Consider the following 13885-nt stretch of genomic DNA (forward strand, 5'->3'; position numbering starts at 1 on the left):
CTGACGTACAGCGCCTCCAAAACCACCTCCACACAAACCCACCCACCGTGTATGTGAGTGCAGTTCCACACACAGCTGACCATACGGTCAACAGAATACCCACACAGACCAGACCGCATGGTTGAGAATATTTCTGGTCATACCGGACCACACGATCGACGAAGGTCCGTACTGACTCCAGGCCTGTCGAGTCGGGTCAAGTCCACACAGGTTTAAGTAGCTGGCAAAGTGTGTGACTGATCAAGAAACAGCCTGTGAAGGGGGTTGTGAGAGGGGACTGCAGATAGCTCTGTCCGTTTGGGTAATGAAAAACACCATAATACATCTATTCTCACAATTTAGGCAGAATTGTGCAACAAGAAACTTAAAATGTTAAAATCTCTCAAATAAAATGCCAATTCGGATTACAATGCCAGTTCTCTGCGTCTGTGAGTCTGTCTGAGCCCTTGGGCTGCCCTGCAAGAAAACACCATTACTGAGCACAAATTGCACATAGCCGGCTGGGCTCTCCCTGGCTGGCTGGGTTCTCCCTCTCCCTCTCTCCCTCTCTCTCTCTATCTGCCTCTCTCTCTCTCTGCCTCTCTCTTTTGCTCTCAATTTCTCTCTCTCTCTTTCTCTCTCCCAGTCACACACACACACACACACACACACATAACTATTAATTGTGCTATCTCTTTCAATCATCCAAATTATTCATACCGCAAGGAAGGAAAACATAGCTCATGGGTTGGGAATTCCCCTAGTACGATATTCCCAGTTTGTCAGTGTGCATGTGTGTGCGTATGCATGTGCGCACACACACACTGGGTTTCATTGGCGAACTGTTAAACGTTAAAGAAATGTGCTGTATGTCTCTGACAACATGGCGAGCGGCAGGTATAATAATGTAACATCCAGTGATTCAACTTATTTTCCAGTCACCAGTAAAACTCCAATTACACACTACATGCTTAAGATATTAAAATGACGGCAGCTGCATCACAGCTGCCAGTAAATACAAACACACACTCAATGGGTGTGTGTGTGTGTGGGTGCGTGTGAGTGTGTGCAGCTCTGACGTCAGGCAGCAGAGTGCTAGGCTGAGATAAGGCTGTGTGCTCTGATTGGAACAATGTGTGAGTTTTAAATGCTAGACCATCTGACCGCTGGCAGCCAGCCCGCCCTGGGCATGCCGAGGAAGATAAGGGTGGTATGGCATGGTCAATCCTTTCACCGCAGCCTGGCTCTTAAAACTACGCGCGCACACACACACTCTTATACTTACTCACACACACACACGCTCTTATACTCACTCACACACACGCTCTTATACTCACTCACTCACACTCTCTTATACTCACTCACACACTCTTATACTCACTCACACACACACTCTTATACTCACACACACTCTTATACTCACTCACACACTCTTATACTCATTCACACACTCTTATACTCACTCACTCACACACTCTTATACTCACTCACTCACACACTCTTATACTCATTCACACGCTCTTATACTCACTCACTCACACACTCTTATACTCACTCACACACTCTTATACTCACTCACTCACACACTCTTATACTCATTCACACACTTTTATACTCACTCACTCACACACTCTTATACTCACACACTCACATATATAATTATAAATGTATACCAATTACCACTGGGATTTGTTTTTTACATTATTAGGCTGACTTTTACACCCCAGATACTATTGGTAAATGCATTAAGACCAGATGATGAAACTGGCAGAAATAGAAATAGAATACATGTATAAGCAAGCCATAATTGATAACTGAATATTGACTTTATCACACATGTGTCCATTTATTGAGTCATGGGAAAATCCTATACAATTATGACCAGATGCATGCATGACAGATATGAGTTTATTACCTAGTAACATAGAGTAAACAATATATTCCGGGAGTCTGTTCCTTGGTAAGGTGTGGACTCTTTTCATTCACATCAACGAAACACCTAGTTTTTCATCTTTAAACAGTAATCATAATTTATGATTCACAGCATTAATGCATACACACATGTACACATGCATACACAAACATGAGCACATGTGGACCCACACACACACACACACACACACACACACACGTACACACACATGCTGCACACACACACACACACATGCTGCACACACATACACACACAAGCAGCACACACAGCACACACATAAGCAGCACACACACACGTACACACACATAAGCAGCAAGCACACATACACACACACACACACACACAGCACACACATACACACACACACACAAGCAGCACACACACACGTACACACACACACACAAGCAGCAGACACACACAGCACATGCACAGACACATACACGATGTAAATGGATCATTATCTGGATGGGGGTAAATAAATTGGATGCTACAGTGAAAGTATTTAAACATGAATGGTGTGTGATTCTGAGAGCAGGTGTTCTTTTGAGTGCTGCGGGCACAAGCACCTCTGCAATTCCACAAATCAGAACTACAGAGCAGAGCGGCACTACACACCTACACTACACGCATTTACACTACACACACGTACACTTACACTATACACACCTACATACACTATACACTTACACACAATTACACTACACACAATTACACCACGCACTTACACTATACAAACCTACACTACACACTTACACTACACACACCTACAACACACACTTACACTACACACACATTACACAATACAACAGCAGTACACACCAGCAGTATACACTTAAACTACTCATCAGCACTACACACCTACAACACACACTTACACTATACACCGGCACTACACACTTGCACTACACACCAGCTCTAAGCACCTACACTACACACCTACACTACATACAGTGGGAGCAATAATTATTTGATCCCTTGCTTTTTTTTTTTGTAGGTTTGCCCACTTACAAAGAATGGAACTGTGTAGAATTTTAATCATAGGTACATTTTAACATTGAGAGACAGAATATCACAAAATAATCCACAATAACATCATATAAATTTTATAAATTGAATATCATATTTTCACATGAAATAAGTACTTGATCCATAGAACAATAGGACTTAATACTTGGTGGATAAACCTTTGTTGGCAAGCACAGAGGTCAGACCTTTGTTGTAGTTTTTCACCAGGTTTGCACAGATCTTGGGAGGGATTTTGGTCCACTCCACTTTGCAGATCCTCTCCAAATCCTTAAGGTTCCGAGGCTGTCGCTTGGCAACTCGAAGCTTCAGCTCCCTCCACAGATTTTCGATGGGATTTAGGTCTGGAGACTGTCTAGGCCACTCCAGGACCTTAATATGCTTCTTTTTGAGCCACTCCTTTGTTGGGTCATTGTCATGTTGGAAGACCCATCCACGACCCATTTTCAGTGCTCTCACTGAGGGAAGGAGGTTGTCGCCCAAAATTTCCTGGTACATGGCCCCATTCATCCTCCCCTCAATACGGTGAAGTCGTCCTGTCCCCTTAGCTGAGAAACACCCCCAAAGCATAAGGTTTCCACCTCCATGCTTCACAGTGGGGATGGTGTTCTTGCGGTTGTACTCAGCATTTCTCTTCCTCCAAACACGGCGAGTTGAGTTGATGCCAAATAGCTCTATTTTGGTCTCATCTGACCACATCACCTTCACCAAGCCTCCTCTGGATCATCCAGGTGTTCTTTGGCAAACTTCAGATGGGCCTGTACATGTGCCCTCTTCAGAGGAACCTTGCGCACGCAGCAGGATTTTAATCCTTCACGGTGTAGTGTGTTACTGATGGTTTTCTTCGTGACTGTGGTCCCAACTGCCTTCAGGTCATTAACAAGCTCCTCCTGTGTAGTACTGGGCTGATCCCTGACCTTTCTCATGATCACTGATATCCCACGAGGCAAGATCTTGCGTGGAGCCCCGGACAGAGGGAGATTGGTGGTGACCACTTTCTAATAATTGCTCCAACAGTTGTTAACTTCTCACCAAGCCGCTTGCTTCTTTTCTTGTAGCCCATCTCAGTTTTGTGCAGGTCTACAATTTTGTCCCTGATGTCCTTAGACAGCTCCTTTGTCTTGGCCATGGTGGAAACGTTGGAATCTGATTGATTGTGTGGACAGGTGTCTTTTATACAGCTACATAACGATGTAACGAGTTGACACAGGTGTTTTGGGTAATGAGTTGAGATTAGGAGTGCTTCTTAATGGGAACTAACTGGTCTGTGGGAGCCAGAATTATTGCTGATTGGTAGGGGATCAAATACTTATTTCATGCAAAAATACAATAATAAATTAATTAGATTTATATGATTCTGTCTCTAAATGTTAAAATGTACCTATGATTAAAATTCTACACAGTTCAATTCTTCGTAAGTGGGCAAACCAACAAAATCAGCAAGGGATCAAATAATTATTGCTCCCACTGTATCAGCACTACGCACCGACACAATGCATCCACTCTACACACCAGCACTGCATGCACAGTTCCAAATGTAAACCAGTTCTGCAGATTCCAGAGCAGACCTATTCTTGAGACTGGCATTGCAGACCTGCATGTTATACCTAAGGCTAAATGTAATTTTCTTATTTTTCATTTCAGAACAAAGTGAAATACTAATTAAACAAAAAGGCATAAACATAGAAGTTATAGATATATTTTCACTTCATGAAGGTCCATTGCCTACACTGCTTTTTTTGTTTTTCAGTTAATGTAATGTCTAAAAATAATGTCTCAATTCAATTTTAAATTGTTGCAAACTCGGCTTCTTCTCGGTCCATTTGCACTTATGAATAAAATATTCGCCATATAGAATAAAGAGGTTCATCATAAATTTTCTTTCATTATCAATTTCATTCTTGTCATATAAAAATATAATGCCATTTTTTTACAGACAATTTATTTTTATACAACATATTAAATAAATGTTCAACATCCATCCAAAACAATTTGACATATACACATTCATACTTGAGTGCTAGTCTTATACCTCTCCTGGGTAATCCTACAAAAACTCAGATTGATCACCCCATAATCATAAAATCTCATGTAAAAGCAGAAAGCGGTTGGACGCACTGATTAAAACAGGAAAGCTAAGAAGGCACACCTTCATCACACTAGTCATCCTGGACTAAATCAATTTCAGTCTTGCATGGACAGAAGAACTTGAGAATTTCCATTTAACTACATTGACAACAAAACTTGTGTCAGATAATGTTGCTTGAGAAACAGAAACTGTGAAACAACCACTGTAGAGAACAGTGTAGACTGTGAAGACCATGTCCTGATAAAACCAACACTTTTAAACCTTGACTCAGACCTGATGCTTCTTCATCAAACCAGCTTGGTAAGCTCAGCTATCTTAACAACAAATGAGAACTGTGCAGGTTAATATGCATGTAAAGACCAGGAATACAGACCAGGAATATACCACTCAGAGAGCACTTCATTGGGTAGACCCATCTGTCAGTGTATGCTAATAAAAGCATGCCGATGTGGTCAAGTGGTTTAGTTGTTGTCCAGACAAAACAGGAAATTGGATCCAAATGACCGTGGAGTGATTGTTGGAGCCAGACAGGGTGGTCTGAGTATCTCAGAAACTGCTGATGTGCTTTTCACGCTAGAGTTTATAGAGAATAATGCGAAAAACAAAATCCATCCAGTGGATGGCCAAATGCCTTGTTAATGAGAGAGGTCAGAGGGGAATGGACAGGCTGGTTTAAGCTGACAGGAAGGTGACAGTAACACAAATAACCAACAGTGATGCGCAGAAGAGCATCTCTGAACACACAATATATGTCCACCCTTGAAGTGGATGGGCTACAGCAGCAGTAGACCAATCAGTCTAAAAAAAGAAGTCTAATAAAAACCTAATAAAGTGGTCACAGTGTATGTACAGACAATAACAGGCCAGCACTGCAGAACTTTTACAGACAGGCAATACGTACATCAAATCACTTACCCTCCAAAACAAATGATACTTGTTTGTTTGTTATTTCAGCCTATAAAACTGAGCGGGAGTAAGATAAAGTGCTTGTCTACATGTGTTAAAGCAGTCCCCAACCATCCCCAGCTGATCATATCACCCCCAGCTCTGAGTGAGGGGACGTGCTGTAATCAGCTGATTAATCCTAGTGATGGCAGTCATTTACAGTAAGAGGGATGAGAGGTGACCTTTACCGTAATTAAAATAATGAGAAGATTGATTTCCATTTGAAAAATGTATTACTGGTGGTATCATTCACAATGTTTCATTTAAACTTTTGTGTCTTTAATTTCTGCAATTAGGCTGAATATTATGAGAGTTTCCTCCCCAGGACAATGAGAGTAATAAGGGTGGGTTACGGCTGGGCTTAAGGCTGTTATTCATCTTCGCGGCAGATGAGAGCTCTTTATGAGTCTTCAGAGGAGAGCGTAGAGAGGAGACGCTTCCTTCTGACAAGTTATTGTTTTAAAATAAAATATGCTCTCAACCAACTTAACTGGAAAAATGTGTGATTAAAAAACACTGCTTCACTGGTGTTTGTAGTCCCTCATTGGCAATAAATATGCGTCACATATGCACTTTATTAGGTACCAAGTACCGGGTTGGACACCCTATTGCCTCCAGAACAGCCTGAATTCTTTGCAGCATGGATACAACAAGGTGATGAAAACATTCCTTAGGAATTTTGGCCCAAGTTGACTCGACAACCTCATGCAGTTGCAGATGTTTTGGCCACACATTCAGGGTGCTCTACTGGAGGCCACTGGAGTAAACGGAAATAAACGGTCATGCCCATGGAACCAGTGTCAGATGATGCATGCTATCCTGCTGGAAGTATCAATGAAGTGGCCATAAAGGGATGCACATGGTCAGCAATAACGCTTAGGAGTGTTGTGTTGTGGCATTAAAATGATGCCCAATTGCTATTCAGGGGCCTAATTTGTGCCAAGAAAACATTCTATCCACACTATTAAACCACTACTAGCAGGCTGTACTGTTGACACCAGACAGGATGGGTCAACGGATCTTCCTATTAATGCCAAATTCTGACGCAACCATTTGCATCCCATAGAAGAAATCGAGATTAGTCAGACACTGAGATTAGTGACGTGCCACTGTAGCCACAACTTCCTGCTCTCAGGGAACAGGTGAGGAACCTGGCTTGGTCTTCTGCTGGTGTACCCTGTCCAATTCAAGAATGCCCTTCTACACACAACAACTTTTTTTGTTATTTGTACATCTGTGGCCTTTCGCTTAGTCCTCACATCCAGAACTGCCTCTCATCTGGATTTTTTGGTTTTTGGTGCAACATTTTCTGCAAACTCTAGACTATGCACAGCAATCCCAGGAGGGCAGCCATTTCAGAGAGATTCTGGGACCACCACATCTGAAACCAACAATGAAAGTCAAAGTCGCTTAGATCACATGTCTCGCCCATTGCCTCACAAGCAACAACTAAACTTCTTCACCATATTTGCAAGCGTTATGCAGCTAAATGCAAAAGCATTGGGACATATACATATGACAATGACATATAGCTTAGTGGTGCAAAAGTGATGGGATCATTTTCTGCTCAGCTGTATGAAATTTGCATTTGCAGTCAATATGGACTTAACATGCAACAATGGAGCTTGTGTGGGGTCAGGGTAGAATAAGTGAATGTTCAATCATGATTTTCTGACTTCATACACAGATGAGCTGCAGTACCGTTTGCTGCGCTTGATGGCAGTAGTAATTTCGCAAGCAACCAAACATAACTACACATACTTGGGTTTATGGCCTTCAGCCATGTATGAATTGATCTTTGTAGGTAGTGGACTAGCTAAAATATTTTATTAATCTAAGGCTGCTTTGATATACAGTACAATGCCATGACAGGGAATACTCATAATCAGACCTCAGGTCACCCTGAAAGCAGATTACATAGCAACAATACATTTTTTATGGATTTAAATAAAAGCTATGCCAATGGCACAACTCTGGGCCTCATGCAGACAAATGCCACGAATGAACACCAAAGGAAATCAAAATCCTAGAATCCTAGAAACAAAGCTTTCAGTATCTAGTCTTGATTCTAGACTAAATACTGAAAGCTTTGTTATATCTGCACCAAGGAAGCAATTGAATAAACCTAACTATTCAAAAGCACCTGAGCACCTTCCAATTACTTTTGTTCACATAAAACAGGGGGACCATGCATAAAAAGGGATCCGATTCCTCCATGCATCACCTGATATGGATGTTAAATTAAAGGGGACAGTTTGCATTTTAACCTCAACATGTATTGCTTCATTTCAAATCCAATGTACCAACTGTCCAAATACATATGCACTGTGCTGTATATTTTCAAATGCATTAGAATGTAATTATCTTTACAAAATGGCTCCCAAGTGGATGAAGACGTGACTGCAGCAGCCACAGGGGCAGCCTGCTTACACTTGCGTGGTGAACATAAATTTTGCACAGACAGTCGTCAATGAGCAGAGCAGATGGCCAGGCCCTGTGACACAGGCAAAGACCTGGGGGAATACAAGTGTAGATTTGATGCAGTGCTGGACAAGCTCTAGTTTGAAGGTCAATGGACTGACTGATCTGTATTCCTCATTATGTATTCAAAAGTGATGGCGCAGGAATTTTCTACAGCTCTTTTTTGGATGAATATGGCAGTGTCCTCTGAGCTGTATGCACAAATGGGTCTAGATCATGATATACTGTACTAACAATTTTCACATGGCAAGTGAGCTGGGACCTCAGTCCTGATATATCTTGCTGAATAAAACAGCTCAAGCTATGTTTTGAAACAGCTGGTAGCTGGTTGACCAGCTGTCAGATCAGACAAGCTACTAACATTAGCTGGTTGACCATCTTATGACCAGCTTGGCCAGCTCAATTTTAAAGCTAGCCAAGCTGGCATAGACAGATTAATGCAGGGCACATCTTATTTCCTTCAACAAAAAAAGGCACAGATAAGTAGTGAAGTGTGCATACAGTGGGTGTGCTACAACCTAACAAGTGTATTGTGTGCGGCAGTGTATTTCCGTGTTGTTTTTGGAGGTGGTTATGTTGAGCGGGAGGTGGGTGGGTTCACAACGCTGTACTGTTTGAGTAGTTCCCAGAAATGCAAGGTACCCCATGGAGACGCAGATCATCGGTGGATCACATGGCTCAGGACGCAAAGCCTGCGTGTGTCACACACCGGGAAACCAACACTTCCAATGAAGGGGACAGAAATGGAGTGACTAATCCATCCAGGATGAGGACCGCAAGGCGAGGACGTGGCAGACAGGTTCGAGGCCCGTCATCCGGTGTGTCACAGCCGAGCTCATGAATAATGGAGGCGAAGGGGGGGGGGGGGGTGACCCACGCAGAAAAGAAGACAAGCCAGTAAATTAAACACGCACGACCAGCAGAGAGAATAATTACATATCAGCAGGACTAATGGTTTGCAAAGCAGCTGAGAACACACTCCAATCTTCTCCCGTCTACCCATGAACCGTCATCAAACACAAATCCAAATCCTCAAATAAACCAAAGGAAGTCGCATTGCGGGCGGCACGGATGGTGCAGTGAGTAGCACTGCCGCCTCACAGCAAGAGGTCCTGGGTTTGAATCCCGGTTGGCAGGGGCCTCTCTTTGATGGATGGCTACTCACATTGTCCTTCATCTCTCCGTCAAACTGAGATGAACACACACTTTCTTCCAATCTCTCATTGTCCCACATCCAACCCTCCACGTATTCCAATATTCAGATGTCCTCTAAGTCCCCCCCCCATGAATTGTCCCACCGTATTCTTCAGTGCTTGACTTACAGTTCACATTTATCCTTCGTGATACATTTCATGGGAACATTCCCAGTGACGTAGTATGACGTTTCAAAGTAGACAATGTACAAAATTAGCTAAAGTCTGTGGTCTGATCTACAATTACACAGCACTAATCACTGCCCACTGATCACCACGACTCATCACTAGGACCCTGTGCTTTTTAGAGTCTATAGTTCAGTACTCCAGCAGCAAGACGGCAATGTAGCGTCCGTATCCCCACAGCGGTCAAGAACCTGCATGCATACAGTCTCTGAATCATCTCAATTTGTCATTTAAAGACTGAATGGCATGTAATTATATGTCGTGCTTACGGTTACTGATAAATACAGATCTGATTGATTCAGCTCTATATACAAAACTGCCTCAATAATACATTGTTGACCCAGATTTGCGAACTGAGAATTATTTTTCATTTTTACTGAAAAAGCAGTCTTGCATACATCTCTGTATAGTGAGGTTCAATAATCTCATAGATTCAGTTTATATATTAATCTGTCAGAAACATTATGACTGGTCTCTCTTCCTCTTACTGAAAGCACATGTATCATCAGGTTTCTAATGACAGGAGGTATGTAAACAAGTAACCCTTAGTTACATTCAGTAAAATGTTACTAAAAAGCGATCTGTGTGGTGTATTATCTATCAAACATTGTCAAATATTTTAATAACACCACAATGTATGAATATAATCATTTTTATTAGTAAAACTAAGTCCTGAACTCAAAAACTAATATTTTATTTGTTTGATCAGCACATGTGCAGAGAAACATTTGTTTCATATTTTTCTGTCACATGCAGTGCTGCAGGGGACCACTTATCACTTCAAAAATGCAATTCTCACTTCAACATCTGTGGCCATCATGATGAAATGCAGTGGACTGACCATGCATGTCTGACAAAAGCAAGTGTACATCCATGGAATGCTCAACCTTAAAATGAAAAACAAAATCAATTTTAAAGAGAGAGAGAGAGAGTCAATTTAAATATTACTCATCTAAAACAATTGTTTGTGTTTGTGAATAATAATTACTGTATCTCCAGTACTGGAAGTGTTTCTTTCCTTATTGTGATGTGCCCTTGAGGGTTCCAGTCTGTTTGTTGATGGGAGGACTGCTATTAACCAAGAAAGACAGACTGTAAATCAGAATAAAAAGAGATATATTACACATAAGGGAGTGCTAGTCCACAATTCCTAATTTGAAGTTAAAGGTTTTTTCCCGACTAAAGCAACATTTTTCACGGGTCAGAAGGCTTTACAATTGTTGAAGTAATGCAGGAGATATAAGTAACCAGGAGCCCAATCAGGAAACTATTGTGCACTTGGACTCTTCACAGTTTCTTCATTTCAAAAAGGTCCACGCAAAAATGGCAGTAACAGGAATAAATTTAAAAATGATATTAGATTCAAGTCTTTTTTTTTTTCTTTTTTACGCAGCGACTCATACAAGAGACGCGTCAGCAGTTTGCAATACGCATAACCTCTCGTTTTCACAAATACGCCTAAAGTTGATGCGTCACGAGTCACTATAAATAATAAAATTAAATCCAACAAATTGAATTCCCATAATAATTTTCCATTTTCCATTATGTTCACGGATTTTATTTGTGTCTCCTACCGTTTCAAATCTGTGCTAAAACAGAGAAAATGTGTATTTTGTAAGCAACAACCACTTTAGATGATGCCACGATGATAAATAACAAATTCAAAAATATTAATAGAACCGGGCTGACTGGTTGGTCGATTTGGCCTTACACGCAGCTTAGCACACGCACACACACACACACACTAACCTATATGATGAGTAATTAATTCCCCGTCTTTAATCAATGGGTATTTCGCTCATAGAAACAAACACACATTTCGATCAATATTTAAATCAAGATTAAAAGGTTGTTTGAGTATACAAAGACCATCATTTTACATCACTGGACGTATTTTGATTAGTCATTTAGCAACTCGGCGACAGAGGAAATGGCCATTTATCCGCTTTGTTTTCTTACGGAAACACGCCTCTAATCGGTGGAAACTTTGTTACTTGTATCACTGTGCGGTTAACGCTGCGCGCAACCCAAGACCCCCCTACACCCCACCTCCTCGCCATCTGACGTCAGACAAATCGTTTAAAAGGCAGATTTGGGGATCTTGAACAGCAGAAGAAGCAACACTGCACCATCTAAAACTGTCGAGTTCACTTTGCTCATTGGTAGTTTCTCTTCAACTTCTATGAAGATGCTTTCCACGCGTGTCCAATGCGCACTTGCGCTCCTCTCTCTTGCACTGACACTCAGCAGCGTGTCTGCAGCGCCATCGGACTTGAAGCTCCGCCAGTTGCTCCAAAGATCACTCATCGCACCTGCTGGAAAACAGGTATGGAATTCACTTTCAAAATTGACAATTACACAGTAGCCTGTCGCCTAAACTGAGCTACAGTAGACTCAGAACTAATCCGCAAAACGGATTATTACATTTTTTAGGCGCCGCGTTTGAAATAGGAAGAAATATGACTCTGTATCTTTCTACAGAAAACATTTTGATTTTAGTTGCTATTTTACAGGCCAGGAAACACAACATTAAACAGCCTACTGCATATCATGCTTGTATGTTCTGAGTCTTCCGCGCTGCAATGGAGAGCTCTCCATGGTGCCTAGATTGCCTGAAAAGGAGATTGCTGAAGGTGGAGATTAGGGTTGCAAGATGCTCCGATTTGCGCGTGATTTCCATAGTTGGTTAATTGAATATATTTTGGAAATATAAATAACACTTGTATATAATTACTTTAAAGCAAAGGAACCAAATGTTAAATGAAACGAAAAAGAAATAGCATGAAAACGCGTTTAGTTTTATGTTAAAGCGAAAACGTTCACGAGTTTCTGTGCAGACTGGTTGTTAATTGATCAATTTAACTTTCTACTGAAGATACAATGTAGGAAGTCATTCAGCCATTACATCCCAATAGTTCATTAAACGTTAATACATTGTTAATTTTCATTAATGTTGGAGACATTGGCCTACGTTTAAACGGTGTACTACCTGCTTACATACAAATGTAAGCTACTGCTTCTCTGCTAACAAAATAACACTTTATTCGTGTTATTCTATTTTCAGGAACTTGCCAGATACACCCTCGCAGAACTACTGTCCGAGCTCGCGCAGGTAGAGAACGAAGCGCTGGAGTCCGACGACCTGTCCCGTGGTGAGCAAGATGAGGTGCATCTGGAGCTGGAGCGATCTGCCGGCCCGGCACTCGCTCCCCGTGAACGCAAAGCTGGATGCAAGAATTTCTTCTGGAAAACATTCACGTCGTGTTGACTTCTTTCTGTACATATCTGAACCATATGTATTTCTCTCTCCCTCTCTCATGCTATTTTTTCATCATTGACAAAGTTCAACCAACCACCACCCTTAAATACAATAAAAGTATGTAAATACATATTATATAAATTGTGATAATGGTGACTTCACAATGACATTGATAATAGCTGGACTTAAAATAGTTCGATTTAATTTCAAATATTTAATAACGTTTTTCACCCGTAAGAACTGTTCACAACAAAGAATGTTTTAAAAATGTATGCAACTCTGCTTTCAATAGTGGTTTATGTATTCCGGCAGATATACTATTTTTAATTGTTCGTTTCAATAAAATCTATGTTTCAGACTTAAACGTTTTCGGAACACCTTGCTAAGAACTTTAGTTCTAGCCAACGAGCCTAGGGAAATTCGCTCGCTTGGTATTTCTTTTCTCCGAATAGCTGCTTTCCTTTATCAGAAATGAAATATATCAAAAAGGTAATCAATCTCTAGGCGAAAGGGGGGTTTATATTAATACATATAATGTTCTGAATGTTTACACGGTGTCTATATGACACTTCTTCACGGTCAGCCTTACCCATCCTGTGACTCAGTCTCGTGCCCCTAACCTGCGCGCGCTCATTAAGGATTCTACAGGAACAGACCCAGTAGCAGCGAAGATAATGATATCTTTTTTAATGTTTGTGACATTTTTATGAAAATTCACTCCCACGAGCTGAAAGAGTGAGATGAAAGAGTACGAGGGAGAGTTTATTGGATTCTTGATATACCGAATTAAATTAGTA

General features: G+C 41.3%; 1 protein-coding gene across 1 annotated transcript; it reads left to right on the plus strand.

Moving 5' to 3' along the window:
• Positions 1 to 11918: 11918 nt before the first annotated feature.
• Positions 11919 to 13452, plus strand: sst1.1 (somatostatin 1, tandem duplicate 1). Its single transcript, XM_061217420.1, has 2 exons — positions 11919 to 12155; positions 12894 to 13452. Exons 1-2 carry the CDS (start codon positions 12012 to 12014, stop codon positions 13095 to 13097), a joined length of 348 nt encoding a protein of 115 aa, XP_061073404.1. The 5' UTR covers positions 11919 to 12011; the 3' UTR covers positions 13098 to 13452.
• The last annotated feature ends 433 nt before the right edge of the window (positions 13453 to 13885 follow it).

This window comes from Conger conger, chromosome 13 (genome assembly GCF_963514075.1).
Source record: "Conger conger chromosome 13, fConCon1.1, whole genome shotgun sequence".
Classification (NCBI taxonomy): Eukaryota; Metazoa; Chordata; class Actinopteri; order Anguilliformes; family Congridae; genus Conger; species Conger conger.